This window comes from Hypanus sabinus, chromosome 9, assembly GCF_030144855.1.
Source record: "Hypanus sabinus isolate sHypSab1 chromosome 9, sHypSab1.hap1, whole genome shotgun sequence".
Taxonomy (NCBI): Eukaryota; Metazoa; Chordata; class Chondrichthyes; order Myliobatiformes; family Dasyatidae; genus Hypanus; species Hypanus sabinus.
This window is the reverse complement of record NC_082714.1, coordinates 109,718,163-109,735,613: the sequence shown is the minus strand read 5'-3', so window position 1 is coordinate 109,735,613 and position 17,451 is coordinate 109,718,163. Positions and strand designations below refer to the sequence as shown.

Here is a 17,451-nt window from a genome sequence, read left to right as displayed (position 1 = left end):
AGATGATGTGTTGTAGCTGCATGATGTGGGAGCTAGTGCACTCCATTGTGGCTTCTGGTGCCCACATCTGTAGCAAGTGTTTGGAACTTGGGTTCAAAGTTATGACCTGGAATCTGATCTTCAAATATTACAAAACATCAAGGAGGGTAGAGTTACCTGAATGCTGATTCAGAAGGCAGTTGTACCCATTAGATTAACTGCTTCATCTTTGGTCTATGATGGTGAAAGGTGTGATAGAGACAGACTGGGTGAATGGGTCTGTAAGACGGTTGAGCAACTGAACCAGGTTCAGGGAGACATTCAAAAGATAGAGGGAAATGTAGTTGTAATTGAGGACAGTATAGTGAGGGGAATAGACACAATTCTCTGATGCAAGAATCCTGAAGTCTCTTGCCTGTCTGGTGCCTAAGTGCAAGGCATCACAACTTGACCTACAGATGAATTTGGATTGGGAAGGGAAAGATTAATTTGTCATTGTCAATGTGGATATCAATGATGTAGGTAGAATGAGGAAAGGGATTGAGAGAATATGAGCAGCTAAGTGGTAATCTAGATCGCTAGCTGAACCAGGGTCAAGAAAATTAAGGTTAACTGCAAGCTTCAAAGGTTGGTGTAGGAGAAGTGGATTTGAATTTGTGGGACATTGGCACCAGTACTAGGGAAGGAGGCTGCTGTTGTAATGGATTGGGCTCCAATCATTACCACACTGGGACCAGGGTCCTAGTGAATGACTTGGGGGCTGTGACTAGGGTTTTAAACTAAGTGGTAGGGGGTTGAGTTCAGTTGTTTGGAAAAAGTATGGATAACATAAAAGGTGAGCAGGAGGTTACTAATGTCCCCAGAATATCTTTTAAAAAAGACTGCTTAGAAAAGGTTACAGTTAACTTTGGACAACATGGAGACAAATAAGTATGCTGGTGAATGCAAAACTAAAAGGGATGAATGCACACAGTATATGAAACAAGGGAGATGAGCTTATTCTACATTTACAAATTGGCAGGTACAACTGTGTGGGCATCGGTAATAGCTGAAAGAGTATGGTTGGGACCTAAACATCCAAGAATATGCATTCTTTCAAAGGCAGGCAAGTGAGTGAGGTATCTCTATTGGTTGAAACAAAAATGAAATCAAGTCCCTAAGAAATGACATAGGATCAGAAAATGTAGTATCCTTATTGGCAGACCCTGATGGGAGTTGTACACAGACCTTTAAAGAGTGCTTGAATGTGGGATACAAAAGGTATTGTGAGATAGAAAAGGCTGTGTCACAGTGGTCATGGGGGGGACTTCAATACACAGGCAGGTAGGCTGAATCATGTTTAGCACTAGATCTAACAGAAGGGATTTGTAGAGTGCCTGTGAGAGGACGTTTCCTCTGGTGGGGGTATCCAGAACTAGAGCTCACGTTCTCAAAATGGAAGGGCAACCTTTTAGAAGAGGTAATGAGGAATTTTTCTAGCCAGAGAGTGGTGAATCTAGAATGCAGTGCCACAGACTGTAGTGGAGGCCTTGTCCATGGGTATATTTAAGGTGAAAGTTGATAGTTTCCTGATCTGTCAGAACATCAAAGGATGTGGTGAGAAGACAGGTGTATGGGGTTGAGTGGGATCCAGGACAACCATGATGGAATAGTGAAGCAGACTCGATGGGCTAAATGGCCTAATACTGCTATGTTTATAGGATTGCTTGTGTTTGAGCCCATTAGGAACAATCAATTCTGGATTTGGTGTGTATAAGGAACTGGATTTTATTAGGGAACTACAGTAGATGAAGAAACTTGTGGGAGGAATTGATCATAGTATGATGAAATTCACCTAGCAGTTTGAGAGAGAGAGAGAAGCTAAAGTTGGATACATTGGTATACAGTTAAGTATGAGAGAGGAGCTGGCCAAAAATGAGTGGAAAGAGCCAAGGATGACAATAGAGGAGCAATGGAAGGAATTTTGGAATATATGGGATCATTTCATCCTGAAGAAGAGGGGATGATAAGGCAACCATAGCTGACAGACTGTTAAAGATGGCATGAAAGCAACAAAATTAGTGACAATGATGTAACAGAACAAAAAATTGTGTTTTTTAAAGATATCTAAACCTTAAAGGAGGATAGTGTACGTTGGACTGCTGGAGAAGTAGTTATGGTGGAAGAACTGACCACCAGTCAGGATTGGTCTTCACTGTTGGGGAAAACCCAGCAAGGTGGTAGAAGTTTGAAGTTGGGGTGGTGGGGGGGAAATGGGAAGTACAGCAGAATTGAATGTAGGCAAGTCTGAAGGGAGGTGACTGGGCTACACCGGAGTTCTAATTGTTATCTGAAGGTGTTGTTAAGGCATTTGTAGCAATCTTTCAAGAACCTTGAATGGTTCCAGAGGACTAAAATTCACAAATGTAAATCCATGTTAAGAGGGAGGGAGGGTAAAGGAAATTATAGGCTGGTTAGTTGGCCTGATTTCAGAGCTAGGGAAGATGTTGGAGTCCATAATTAAGGATGAACTCTGTAGTACATGATTAAGTAGACTGAAGTCAGCATGGTTTCCCTAAGCACAAACGAGAAAATCAGTAGATGCTGGAAATCCAAGCAACACACACAAAGTGCTGGAGGAACTCAGCAGGCCAGGCAGCATCTATGGAGAATAGCATAGTTGATGTTTCCGGCTAAAACCCCTCGGCTGGACTGAGGAAAAAAATGCTGAGGTTTAGAATTAAAAGGTGGGGGGGGGGGGAGAACCACCAGGGAGAGTGAAAGCTGGAGGGGTGGGGGGAATGAAGCAAAGAGCTGGGAAGTTGATTGGTAAAAGAGACAGAAGGCCATTGAAGAAAGAAAAAAAGGGGGGGGGGAGGAGCACCAGAGGGAGGCAATGGTGAGCAAGGAGATAGCATGAGAGAGGGGAAAAGGGGATGGGGAAATGGTGAAAGGTGGGGGGGGGGGGTCATTACTGGAAGTTTGAGAAATTGATGTTCATGCCATCAGGTTGGAGTCTACCCAAACGGAATACAAGATGTTGTTCCTATAACCAAAGTGTGGCCTTAACATGACAGTGGAGGAGGCCATAGATGGACATATCGGAATGGGAGGCGGAATTAAAATAGATTAGGAGACAGCTTCGCTGAGCATTTGTGCTCTGTTCGCCAGAACAAGCAGGACCTCCCAGTGGCCATCCGTTTTAATTCCACTTCCTATTCCTGTTTGGGAAAATTGAGATCTGATATTTCTGGTACTTCAGTGAATTGAGATTTGTAGCCTGGGCTGAGGACTAAATGGAGATGTTACAGCAGTATGATGAGCTGAATAACTCTGTCCATGTAACCATCTGGCTAATTGAGCAAATGCATATAGTTAGGTAATGTCTAATTGATTGAAACATATAAGATTATTAAGGGATTGGACAAGATAGAAGCAGGAAATATGTTCCAGATGCTGGGAGAGTCCAGTACCAGAGGGCATGGTTTGAGAATAAGGGGTAGATCATTTAAGACAGAGTAAAGGAAAAACTTCTCCCAGAGAGTTGTGGGGGTCTGGAATGCACTGCCTCGGAAGGTAGTGGAGGCCAATTCTCTGGATGCTTTCAAGAAGGAGCTAGATAAGTATCTTATGGATAGGGGAATCAAGGGATATGGGGACAAGGCAGGAACTGGGTATTGATAGTAATTGATCAGCCATAATCTCAAAATGGTGGTGCAGGCTCGAAGGACCAAATGGTCTACTTCTGCACCTATTGTCTATTGTCTAAATGATTACACTTGGGAATTCACTTATCACTGGAAATGATGACTTCTACAGGTCCCTGTATTTAAAGCACAGTTGCTTCCTGACTTTGAATCTGCTCATCTGCCTGAGAAGGTGGTGAAGCCCGTGACCAAAGTTGAACCATTTCATTTACGACTAGATGAACGTGGTGCTATCAAAGAACAAGAGTGGGCAGAGATGGTAAGTTTTCTGAACCTTGTCCTGACACCTACAGTGAATTTGTAAATGAATGTTGATTGCTTCATTTATGTTGGCCTTGACACGCATGTAATTGGGGTAAACTAACCATGTATTTAGAATTAATTTCCATTGTTACTCCTGGGAAATCTGCTGTGATTGCCAATGCACAGTTTGCTCCATCTTGTTGAATAAGAACATCTTTCTCGCAGATGAAGGAAGAACTGAAAAAACAAAAAGAAGCAGCATGTTTTAAAGCCAGACCCAACTCTGTTGTTTACCGTGAGCCATTCCTGCCAAAGAAGGCAGACCAATCATTAACAGGTATTTATGGTCTTGCTTTACAAATCTATCAATTTAGAAATTGTGGTCGCATGTATTTCCCCAACATGCTATTTGGATTTTTACTTTTACCAGTGGGATTTGCACAAGTTATATAAGATTTACTGTCTTGGGTTGAGGTTTGGAAATATGGTCTTCAATCTGAAAGCGCTATAGATGCAGTAATCCAATTTGAGGTGAAGGAGAATCCTAAGGGCTTCAGCAGATGTATTTCGAGCAAAAGGATAGCAAGGGACAAAACTGGTCTTCCAGAAGATCAGTGGTCATTTATGTGTGGATCTGAAAGAGATGGTGCAGATCTTAATGTAATCTTTGCTTCTGTATTTACTTGGGAGATGTATACAGTTTATAGAACTGGGGCAAAACTGTACTGAAGGTCATGGACAGATTGGAGGGGAAGGTGCTTGCTGTTTTGAGGCAAATTGGGGTGGATAAGTCCTCAGGGCATGTCAATGTGTTCTCTTGGGCCCTGTGGGAGGCTGGTGCAGAAATTGAAGGGGCCTTAGAGGTATTTAGATGCCAGAGGATTGGAGGATGGCTAACGTTCCATTGTTTCATAAATGCTCTAAGAATAAGCTGGGGAAATTATAGACTGGTGAGCCTGATGCTAGTAGTGGGTAAGCTATTGGGAGGTATGTTATGGGACTGGATATATAAGTTTCTGGATAGACGGGGACTGATTAGGGATAATCATCATGACTTTGTGCATGGTAAGTTGTGTCTAACCAATTTAGTGTCTTGTTTTTTTTTTGAGGAAGCTACCAAGAAAGTTAATGAAGGCCAGATAGTGGATGTTATCTGGACTTTAGCAAGGCCTTTGATAAGGTCCTGCATGGGAGGTTGCTCAGGAAGGTTCAGTTGCTTGGCTTTCAAGATGAGGCAGTATATTTTTTATATAAAAAATTTCTTTTATGATGTATGACCTATCTTTAAATTTTTGATTACAGAATGGTGTACCTTTATGTGATATGCTATAACATTTTGATCAATTTTATTACAATATATGAATGTACACAATTTATGTTGAGATGTAGCTATGTGTTGCACTCTGTAAATCTTGTTTTTTCTGAATAAAAATATTGTTTAAAAAAAAAAGATGAGGCAGTAAATTGGATTTGGCACGGCTTTGCAAAAGAAGCTGGAAGTACATGGCTGCTTCTCTGACTGGAGGCTTGTGACTATTGGTGTGTTGCAGGGATCTGTGCCAGATCCACTGTTTATTATCTATTTCAAATGTTTGGGTGATTTGGTAAGCTGCATAAGGTAAATTTGTGGATGACACCAAGACTGGGGGTGCAGTGGACAGTGTGGAAGACTATTAAAGCTGGACCAGGTGGAAAATGGGCTAAAAAGTGACAGATGGAACTTAATGCAGAGAAATGAGGTGTTGCATTTTGGGAGAACCAATTAATGTAGGTCTTACACAGTGAGTGGTAGGGTACTGAGGAGTGTGGTAGAACGGGGATCTGGGAATACAGATTCAAATTCCTTGAAAGTGGTATCACAAGTAGATAGGTTTGCAAAGAAAGCTTTTGGGACATTGGCCTTCATAAATCAATGTGTTGAATACAGGAGTTGGTATGTTGCGTTGAAAGATAGAGGCCTAATTTGGAGTTTTGTGTGCAGTTTTGGTCACTTATAGGAAAGATGTAAATAAGATTGAAAGAGTGCAGGAAAATAATGCTGGGACTTGAGGATGGGAGTTATAAGGAATTGTTGAATAGATTAGAGCTTTATTCCCTAGAATGTAGAAAAATGACAGATCTCATCAAGGTATACAAAATTATGAGGGTTTTGACAGGATAAATGGAAGCAGGCTTCTTTTACTGTGGTTGTGTGAGACTAGAACTGGAGGTCATGGTTATGGATGAAAGATGAACATGGGGGTGGGGAAGGATCTTCTTTACTTAGAAGCTGGTGGGAGTGTGGAACACATTGCCAGTAGACGTGGCTGATGTCGGGTTAATTTCAACATTTTAAGGGAAATTTGGATAGATAAATGGCTGGGAGAGGGATGGAGGGCTATGGTTAGGGTGTGTAGATCAATGGAACTAAGTTGATGAATGGATTGGCACAGACTAGATGGGCTGAAGGGCCTGTTTCTGTGCTGTTGCATACTATGACTTGAGATGGCTAAACTCACCGGTGATACTATTCACAAAGGGATTGAGATTTGGCTGATGGGTTTAATCTAGAACATGTTATAGAATAGTACAGCACATTACAGGCCCTTCAGCCCACAATGTTGTGCTGACCCTCACCCTGCCTCACATATAACCCCCCCCCCCACCTTAAATTCCTCCATATACTTGTCTAGTAGTCTGTTAAACTTCACTTGTGTGTCTGCCTCCACCACTGACTCAGGCAGTGTATTCCACGCACCAACCACTCTCTGAGTGAAAAACCTTCCTCTAATATCCCCCTTGAAATTCCCTCCCCTTAACTTAAAGCTATGCCCTCTTGTACTGAGCAGTGGTGCCCTGGGGAAGAGGCGCTGGCTGTCCACTGTCTATTCCTCTTAATATCTTGTACACCTCTATCATGTCTCCTCTCATCCTCCTTCTCTTCAAAGAGTAAAGCCCTAGCTCCCTTAATCTCTGAACATAATCCATACTCTCTAAACCAGCCAGCATCCTGGTAAATCTCCTCTGTACCCTTTCCAATGCTTCTACATCCTTCCTATAGTGAGATGACCAGAACTGGACACAGTACTCCAAGTGTGGCCTAACTAGAGTTTTATAGAGCTCTAGTTGTTGTGTCTCTTAAACACTATCCCTCAACTTATGCTAACACCCCATAAGCTTTCTTAACTACCCTATCTACCTGTGAGGCAACTTTCAGGGATCTGTGGATATGTACCCCCAGAGCCCTCTGCTCCTCCACACTAACAAGTATCCTGCCATTTGCTTTGTACTCTGCCTTGGAGTTTGTCCTTCCAAAGTGTACCACCTCACACTTCTCTGGGTTGAACTCCATCTCCCACTTTCAGCCCACTTCTGCATCCTATCAATGTCTCTGCAATGTTCGACAATCCTCTACACTATCTACAACACCACCAACCTTCGTATCGTCTGCAAACTTGCCAACCCACCCTTCTATCCCCACATCCAGGTCATTAATAAAAATCACGAAAAGTAGAGGTCCCAGAACAGATCCTTGTGGGACACCACTAGTCACAACCCTCCAATCTGAATGTACTCCCTCCACCACAACCCTCTGCCTTCTGCAGGCAAGCCAATTCTGAATCCACCTGGCCAAACTTACCTGGATCCCATGCCTTCTGACTTTCTGAATAAGCCTACCGTGTGGAACCTTGTCAACTGCCTTACTAAAATCCATGTAGATCACATCCACTGCACTACCCTCATCTATATGCCTGGTCACCTCCTCAAAGAACTCTATCAGGCTTGTTAGGCGCAATCTGCCCTTCATAAAGCCATGCTGACTGTCCCTGATCAGACCATGATTCTCTAAATGCCTATAGATCCTATCTCTAAGAATCTTTTTCCAACAGCTTTCCCACCACAGACTCACTGGTCTATAATTACCAGGACTATCCCTACTACTTTTTTTGAACAAGCGGACAACATTCGCCTCCCTCCAATCCTCCGGTACCATTCTTGTGGACAACGAGGACATAAAGATCCTAGCCAGAGGCTCAGCAATCTCTTCCCTCGCCTCATGGAGCAGCCTGGGGAATATTCTGTCAGGCCCCGGGGACTTATCCGTCCTAATGTATTTTAACAACTCCAACACCTCCTCTCCCTTAATATCAACATGCTCCAGAACATCAACCTCACTCATATTGTCCTCACCGTCATCAAGTTCCCTCTCAGTGCTGAATACCGAAGAGAAGTATTCATTGAGGACCTTGCTCACTTCCACAGCCTCCAGGCATATCTTCCCACCTTTATCTCTAATCGGTCCTACCTTCACTCCTGTCATCCTTTTGTTCTTCACATAATTGAAGAATGCCATGGGGTTTTCCTTTACCCTACTCACCAAGGCCTTCTTATGCCCCCTTCTTGCTCTTCTCAGCCCCTTCTTAAAGCTCCTTTCTTGCTACCCTATATTCCTCAATAGACCCATCTGATCCTTGCTTCCTAAACCTCATGTATGCTGCCTTCTTTCACCTGACTAGATTTTCTACTTCACTTGTCACCCATGGTTCCTTCACCCTACCATTCTTTATCTTCCTCACCAGGACAAATTTATCCCTAACACCCTGCAAGAGATCCTTAAACATTGACCACATGTCCATAGTACATTTCCCTGCAAAGACATCATCCCAATTCACACCCGCAAGTTCTAGCCTTATAGCCTCATAATTTGTCCTTCCCCAATTAAAAATTTTCCTGTCCTCTCTGATTCTATCCTTTTCCATGATAATGCTAAAGGTCAGGGAACGGTGATCACTGTCCCCCAGATGTTCGCCCACTGACAGATCTGTGACCTGACCTGGTTCGTTACCTAATACTAGATCCAGTATGGCATTCCCCCAGTCGGCCTGTCAACATACTGTGACAGGAATCCATCCTGGACACACTTAACAAACTCTGCCCCATCTATCTTGTGAATCTTTGGAATTGTCCCAGAAGTATATATCCTGAAGTGTATATGCCAAGCTCAATTTTCTTATGAAAGAGGAATAAGTTGTGGGAATCAGAAACTTGGGCTACAGAGTGAATCTACAATATCTTGGCAACACAGGACTGCAGATGATACAGTCTGAAGCATCAGTCAATCTACTGGAGGAACTCTGCAGGTTGAGCAGAGTAATTGTCAGGTTTCTGATCAAAATGCAACATTGCATCAGGTCTTTGCATAAAATAATTGGCTTAGGCTATATGGTCTCGGAATTGAATTTGGTGTTTTCTGGTACTGGCAAAGAAATTCTTTACCTTCTATCTTGGGTATCACTTGGGTATTCTGTTATCAAAATCTTAGCTCTTTTCATTTTGCCCAACCTTAGAAAGGCTTCCTTCCCTGGCTCCAGAGAAGTTTGAATTAGCAACAGAGAAGCGTGCAAAAGAGCGCATGGAATTTGAAATGCGCAAAGCACAAAAAGAAGCCTTCCGAGAGAAACGTGAGCAGGAATGGAAGAAAGAGGCTGAAGAACACGAAAGAGATGAAATAGCTAGACTTCGGCAGGAGCTAGTGAGTATCTGGTGATATGGTCATTGTTAACACTAATTACTTGGGTTGTGCAAGTCTATTGGTTTCTTTCTAGGTGTGTGCAGCACTGGTCTCATTTGAGCTTTCAGTGGGTCTGTAAATAGCTTGGCTCACTTTAGTAAGCTAGAAAAGATTACTGCATTGTGACAAATAAACTGATGTACAGGTGTCCCCCGCTTTATGAATGTTCACTTTATGCCACTTCACTTTTACAAAAGGCCTACATTAGTAACCTGTTTTCACATTACAAAGAGGATTTTCACCTTTACGAAAATTTTTCCCATATAAATTAATAGTTCTGCGCTTTGTGCCATTTCAGCTTAGGAAAGGTTTCATAGGAACACTCTACCTTTGTAAAGGGGGGGGGGGAATACATTACCTCAATGGAAAATGATGTACAATTAGCCAGTTGTAAGCCAGTTGTGGTGGTTAGGGAAGAGATGTAAAGGAATGCATGACTATAATTGTAGTCACAATCCCCCCCACCCCAAAAACAAACCTGAGGGCTTCTACTACTAGATGGCCTGCTCAAATCACAGGCTGAACCACCTTGGATAAAGACCTCATTGTTCCAATCATATTTCCTGGTTTTCAAAAATGCTGGAAGTGAGAGAGAGCCATCTATCCACTTATGTGATATTTACAGGCTTTTAGGTTGGATGTATCAGGAAATGTAGCCTCAACTAACCATTTGAATTTTCTGGAAACGTTGTGCTTATGTACATTCTTGCAGTTTAAAGCAGTGCATTGGTCTTTGGGTAAATAACCTGATGTTTAAGATTTTGCACCTGTTTGTATTCTTACTGTTGTACCCTTCCTTGGAAGGGCAGTTTGTTGTTGTTCTAAATGAAAGGTTTGGGACAGAAAATTCCAATTTTAGCATCTGTTAGCTAAAAGCACTTGGCTTTCAAAGCTTAATTAACATGTCGTCATTTTTTTTCTTTTTTGCAGGTACACAAAGCAAATCCCATCAGGCAGTACAAAAAAATAGAAATCAAGCCCAGTGATCAACCACTAACAGTTCCTCACACTCCTCAGTTTTCTGAAAGATTTAGGCTGTAATGTACATTATTAACTCGGGGGTGGGGGCCGTAATCCATCTGTAATATTTCTAATTTCACCCCAGGATTACTAAAATACTTAGTGCAAAGTCATGTTGCCAATAAAATTATTTTATTGCTTTTGGTTACTTAGTGTGTACTGTCACTTTTTACAGTAAAACTTTCATGTGATATATTTGTTTAAATATAATAAAGGTAGAAAAAATTTCTGTAAGAGCTATTGATGAGTTTTGCTTTTTGCTTTGTAAGTATACAAAACAAATGTCTGGTATTTGTTTGTTTTCGAGTTATGCAGTTAACACCTTTACAAATAATTTTCCGTCAGTGCCCTATTTTGGTTATCTCCATGCTAATCAGATAATTTTTGCTGAGTAGGAAGTGAACTGCTAGGCTGTATAAGTTTTATTAATTTCAATATCTTCATACATTTATTCTTGGTTTTAGCAATTCCTAGGTTTCTGGTGATCAGTCTGATTTTTTTTTTTAAACTGGGTTTCAAATGAGATGAACTGATGCCTGGTACTTGAATTCTGATTTAAGATTTCTTTTTAAATGTACTTCAGTGGCTTGCATGACTATTACTGAACCCCCTGGGTTGGATTGCTTTATCAAAGGTATACTGTGCCTTAACAAAAAAGCAAAACTTGGCAATTCTACTTTGGGATGCTGAAGACTGGGAAGAGTTATCCTCTGCCAGGGATGGGTAAATAGGAATAACCTGAATCACTCAGAGCAGTACCAAGTAAAGGTGGTAACCAGGGAAAAGCTAAAGCAACTGGGTCTCTGGCAGTGAGTCTGGCTCTTTGGGCAAGAAGGGAGTGACTGAGAAGAGTGCAGTAGTAATGGGGGATTCCATAGTTAGAGGAGCAAACGGGAGATTTTGTGTACCAATGACAGGTGGGAGAAGGGATGAGGTCCTGAAGCGAGAATATAGGGAGTTGGGTAGAAAGCTGAAAACAGGACCTCCTAGGGTAGTAATCTGTATTACTGCCTGTGCCATGTGCTACTGAATAGATTTGTCAGAAGAATATATAGCTCAGGAAATGATATGGGGGCAGTGTTTCAGATTTCTGGATCATTGAGACCTCCCTGAGGAAGGTATGACCTGTACATAAAGGGTAGGATGCACTGGAGTCTGAGGCAGGTTTGCTAGAGCTGTTGGGGGTGGTTTAAACTTAATTGGACAGGGGGATGGGAACTGGAGTGATAGGGCCAAGGATGGGGCAGTTGGTATACAAGTCAATGCAGTGTGATGAATGCGGGATTGAGTGTTGTATTTGAATGCATGCAGTATACAGAATAAGGTAGATGATCTTGTAGCACAGTTGGAGATTGGAACGAGTGACATGGGCATCACTGATTTGTGGTTGAAAGATCATAGTTGGGATCTTGACATCCAAGGATATATGTTGTATTGAAAGGACAGTTGAGTAGGCAGAGGGGTTGGGTATCTAATGTTGGTTTAAAAAAAAAATCAAATCCGTAGAAGTGTCATGGGATTAGAAGATGCAGAATTCTTGTGGACAATTTTTTAAATCTGCAAGGTTTAAAAAGGTCTTGATGGGGGAAACTCTGACCAGTAGCCAGGATGTGGAGTATAAATTACAATGGGAGATAGAAAAGGCATGTGAAAAGGGATTTCAATATTGGAGTAGGAAAAATCAGGATGGTACTGGATTCCAAAAAGGAATTTGTAGAGTAGGGAGAGGGGGAAGAGAGATTTTTCACAGCTTGTGGTTGAAGCCTCTAAGGGAAAGGTAACTCTGGTTTGGGTTTTGTGATGAACTGGAATTGATCATTAGAATCATGAAAGAGCTGGTCAGAGTTGAATGGAAGTGGACACTAGCAGGGATGATGGCAGAATAAGAATGGCTGGAGCTTTTGGGAGTAATTTGGAAGGTGCAATACATCCCAAATAAATATTCCGAAGGGATGACTGACAAAGAAGGCATTAAAGCAAGCAATTAGTGGGAAGTTGGAAGATTGGAAAGCTTTAAAATCCAACAGAAGGCAACTAAAAAGCCATAAGGAGAGAAAAGGAAAAATGTGAGTTTTTCTGCCAGTAATGAGGATACTATCTTTTTAGAGAGTAAAAGAGGATATTGGACTGCTGGGAATGGCAGTACAGAGTTGGTAATAGGGAACAAAGAAATGGCAAATGATAAGTATTTTGTGTCTTCATGCTAGCAGTATACCAGAAATTTGAGTGTCAGGGAGCAGAAGTGAGTGTAGTTGCTATTACTAAGGACAAAGTGCTTGGGACACTGAAGGTAGGTAAGTCAACACCCCAGGGTTCTGTAGCTGAAGAGTGTGAGGAGGCATTAGAAATCATCTTCCAAGAGTCACTGGATTCTGGCATGGTTCCAGAGGACTGGAAAATTACAAATGTCACTCCACTCTTCAAGAAGGGAGTGGGGTAGACTATAGGAAGTTATTGGACAGTTAGTCTGACCTCAGTGGTTGGGAAGATGTTGAAGTCTATTATTAAGGGTGAGGTTTCGGGGCACTTGGAGGCGCACAATAAAATAACTGAAAGTCAGCAGTTTCCTTAAGGGGAAATCTTGCATGACAAATCTGTCTATCCTGCTGGTATTTCCTCGAAGAATTCTAACAAAGGAGTGCCAGTGGATGGTTACTCTGACAAGTTGACACAAAGAACCATTGTATTATAGGAAAGATACTAGCATGGATAGAAGATTGGCAAACTGGCAGGAGGTAAACTTTAGAAACAAAAGGGGTCTCTTCTGCTTGGCTGCCACTGAGTAGTGATGTTCCGTAGGGGTCAGTGTTGAGACTGCTTCTGTTTATGTTGTACATCAATGATTTTGATGACAGAATTGATGGCTTTGTTTACTTTGTGGAAGATATAAAGATAGGTGAGGGGGCTGCTAGCGTTGAGGAAGCAAAGAGACTGCAGAAGGACTTGGACAGGTTGGGAGAATGGGAAAAGAAGTGGCAGATGGAATATAGTGTGTGGCCATCTACTTTGATAGGACGAATCAAGGTATAGACTATTCTAAACGGAGAAAATTCAAAAATCGGTGGTGCAAAGGGAGAGTACAGTCGGCCCTCCTTATCTGCGAGGGATTGGTCCTGGGACCCCTCGTGGATACCAAAATTCGTGGATGCTCAAGTCCCTTATTCAACCTCTTTCAATGCGGTGGATCTTCGGACCCAGTGGAACCACAGAACTTATTTAACCTGTCTCAGTGCAGTGGATATTAGGACCCAGTGGCAGAGATCTGAATTCGCAGTGTTTCTGTTTACGAAAATAATCATGATTGCAGTTGAAAATAAAGTGGAAATAAAACGATCGGAAAGAGGTGAAATACCATTGGAAAAGCGTTAGGCTACGTTGGTCAACGATCGGAACAATTTTAAAGGATAAAGTGAGAAAGGCTCTGCCCTGTTGAAAGCTACAATTATTACTAAGCAACGTAGTGGTTTAATTTTTGGAGTTTTGGGTTTTTGATCCTCCACATCAACCCAGCACAGTGGAGAGCGCACTCGGGAGCAGTCTGTCACTGGATCGAACTCGGGAACTTCCATTCCTGAGCCCGGCACTGAAACATACGTTAAGTGTTTTATATGCATAGAAAGGCAAAATACATACAAGACAAACGTTTGACTAACTGACGTTAAGTAATACTGGATGTACCTGTTCCGACTTACTAAGCAAGAGAACTTGCGATTTTTTTTTTTCCGATTCCGATCCACGGTAACCCACACACATCCTCCTGTATGCTTTAAATCATCTCTAGATTACTTATAATACGTAATACAATGTAAAATAGTTGTTATACTGCATTGTTTAGGGAATAATGACAAGAAAAAGTAGTCTGTACATGTTTGAACAACAAGTGCTGAAAGAGCACTTTTGGGTTTTCGCGATTCGCAGTTGGTTGAATTCACGCACGCAGAATTTGTGGATAAGGAGAGCCGACAGTACTCATGCAGGATTCGCTAAAGGTTAACTTGCAGGTTGAGTTGGTAAAGGAGGCAAATGCAACGTTAGCATTCATTTTGAGAGGACCAGAATATAAAAGCAAGGAAGTAATGCCAGGGCTTTGAGGCATTAGACTGACTGTTTTTGGAGTATTGTGAATAGCTTTGGGCCCCTTATCTAAAAGACATGCTGGTGTTGGACTGGGTCAGCAGAGGTTCACAAGAATGATTCTGGGAATGAAAGGTGTAATGGCTTGTAACTTCAAAACATTAAATTAATTCAAAGAAATACACGAGAGTCCGGGAATTGGGTCCAGTTCGAGTTGTCTTTAAGCGAGGTGTGTACATATATGGTAGTGTGATGTATGCAATGAAAGTATTTTTGCATATAACCTGTAATGATTTAAGTGAACAAGAATGTTTAAATATATACAAGATTACTGAAATTAAATATTAAATACACAACACTCCTCCCTGCTTAGCTATAAACTCCAATTCAATAGAATGCACCTCAACCATATACAAAACCTACTATTTAATACAACTACTCTATACAGACTTTCACAGCATAGTAAATTTTAAAATTGTCCCATTCAGGCCTAAAGATGTAGTCACTGGAGGATTTCTTACTCTTGTGAGATATTGTCTTTCCTGACAAGGGGGATCATTCTGCTTTGTGATTCTGAAAAGGTTCTCATGTTTTGGAGCCTCCTCTGCTGTGGTGGTTGTATAAATTGACTGAGACTGCAGGATGTGGATCTGACAGTGGTGGCCACAGTTCTTCCTTTTTCTAGTTTGTGCATCTTGATTTTTGGGGAGATGCATTTAGTTCACTGGAGTATTCTCGTATTAATCCTATTCTTTCCTCTTGGTTTCTGCATCCAGAACATCATCTGCTGAGTCCTATTTTTGTATCTCCAACTCCTTTCTTTTTGGGCTTCCACCTTTGCATTTACTCCTACAAGCAGCTTTTTCTCTCCCACTTGAAACTCATGCAATAACTTTATCCTGGTTCTTATTGCTCACAAAAGCCGAATGCCTGTAACTTTCCTGAAGCTTGTTGCACACTCTTCCAGCTTAAAACCAAGCCACATTTTGCAAGTAACTGATATGTTGCCTACAAAAACTGTTGTAGTTGTACCACTGATTTTAACACTTTCATGATTTCTCTGAGCAGTGTGGTCCTTGGTCCATTATGCTTTCCAATCAGAGAGAGGTTGGCACCAACAGCGGTTTGTCCTCTGTTGAACAATGGTTCATAGTGTTCAGCATGAAGACAGTTGTGGCATCACTTTCATATGGGAAGTGGCACAAAATTTGAATGGATCTCCAATCAAGTTGTAGTTGTCTCAGGCAATCACACCTACAGAATGCTGGTCCTTTTGTTTTTGCCATAGACAAGCTCAATGTGGCTTGTTGATTGTTGTATTTCACTTTCACGAATGTCATTTCCACAGGAGTCTACTTTTCGCCAGTATAAGTTCTTAATTGGATATCTCTTGGCTTCAGTTTAAAATGCTGTTCAAATTCACTTTGTGGAACGACAAACAGCTGAGCTAGTGTCCAATTCCATTTTAATTTGCTGTTCACTTTGGGCATAAACCATATTGCTTGTCTATTGTTAATTCTCACACTGGTACTTGTAAAATCTAAAGTGTTCTGCAATCAACAATGGTGTTGGTTCTAAGTGTTCTTGCATCATTTCTGCAATGCATATTTCTGCTGGTTTGGTTGGAGCAGTTAAACTTTGAAGCAAACTTTTTTCCTTTAAACCCAATTGCACTTTGCAAAATTGGTATTCATTCTCATTGGTTATTATTTGCTTCAAAATACTCTTCCATAGCTCAGTATACACGCCAATTAGCTGTTGTGTAATCAAACCTGCCAATCATTCCTCTGTAGCTAGCCATTTGATTTTTTTTCTTAATGATTATTAATACTCAATACTCACTCCTTATGAACTCTGAATTCTTCTGTTTACAGTCTTTTATTTTAAAAATGCAATGTCTCACCACGTACCGATCTGCTTCTTTTAGACTTGACTGTTTCTCACAGCCTTTTATTTCTAACATCTTGCTCTGCTTTAATAGGGTGGTAGCCATCTTGGGCTCATTTTAAAAATACCATGTCACCAACATAGAACATAATAGTACAGCACATTACAGGCCCTTCAACCCACAATGTTGTGCCGACCCTCAATCCCTGCCTCCTATATAACCCCCCACCTTAAATTCCTCCATATATTTGTCTAGTAGTCTCTTAAATTTCACTAGTGTATCTGCCTCCACCAGACTCAGGTAGTGCATTCCATGCACCAACCACTCTGAGTGAAAAACCTTCCTCTAATATCCCCCTTGAACTTCTCCCCTTACCTTAAAGCCATGTCCTCTTGTACTAAGCAGTGGTGCCCTGGGGAAGAGGCGCTGGCTGTCCACTCTGTCTATTCCTCTTAATATCTTGTACACCTCTATCATGTCTCCTCTCATCCTCCTCTCCAAAGAGTAAAGCCCTAGCTCCCTTAATCTCTGATCATAATCCATACTCCTTTGTATCCTTTCCAATGCTTCCACATCCTTCCTATGGTGAGGTGACCAGAACTGGACAGAGTACTCCAAGTGTGGCCTAACTAGAGTTTTATAGAGCTCTAGTTCTCATGTCTCTTAAACTCTATCCCTTGACTTATGAAAGCTAACACCCCATAAGCTTTCTTAACTACCCTATCTACTTGTGAGGCAACTTGCAGTGATCTGTGGACATGTACCCCCAGATCCCTCTGCTCCTCCACACTAACAAGTAACCTGCCATTTAATTTGTACTCTGCCTTGGAGTTCGTCCTTCCAAAGTGTACCACCTCACACTTCTCTGGGTTGAACTCCATCTGCCACTTCTCAGCCCACTTCTGCATCCTAACAATGTCTCTCTGCAACCTTTGGTGAATTGTCAATGTTATAGACAATAGACAATAGATGCAGAAGTAGACCATTCGGCTCCTCGAGTCTGCACCGCC

At 41.7% G+C, this 17,451-nt stretch overlaps 1 protein-coding gene across 2 annotated transcripts in view; it reads left to right on the top strand.

Annotated features, from left to right (window-relative positions):
• The window catches only part of tpx2 (TPX2 microtubule nucleation factor), a 33,090-nt gene extending 22,463 nt beyond the window's left edge, over positions 1-10,627 (top strand). For both annotated transcript variants that reach the window (XM_059980397.1, XM_059980396.1), the window contains 4 exons: positions 3,778-3,924; positions 4,134-4,245; positions 9,236-9,420; positions 10,390-10,627. In XM_059980397.1, the coding sequence (XP_059836380.1) occupies positions 3,778-3,924; positions 4,134-4,245; positions 9,236-9,420; positions 10,390-10,500 (555 nt within the window). In that variant the 3' untranslated portion in view covers positions 10,501-10,627. The remainder of the gene's footprint in view (positions 1-3,777; positions 3,925-4,133; positions 4,246-9,235; positions 9,421-10,389) is intronic.
• Positions 10,628-17,451: the final 6,824 nt, after the last annotated feature.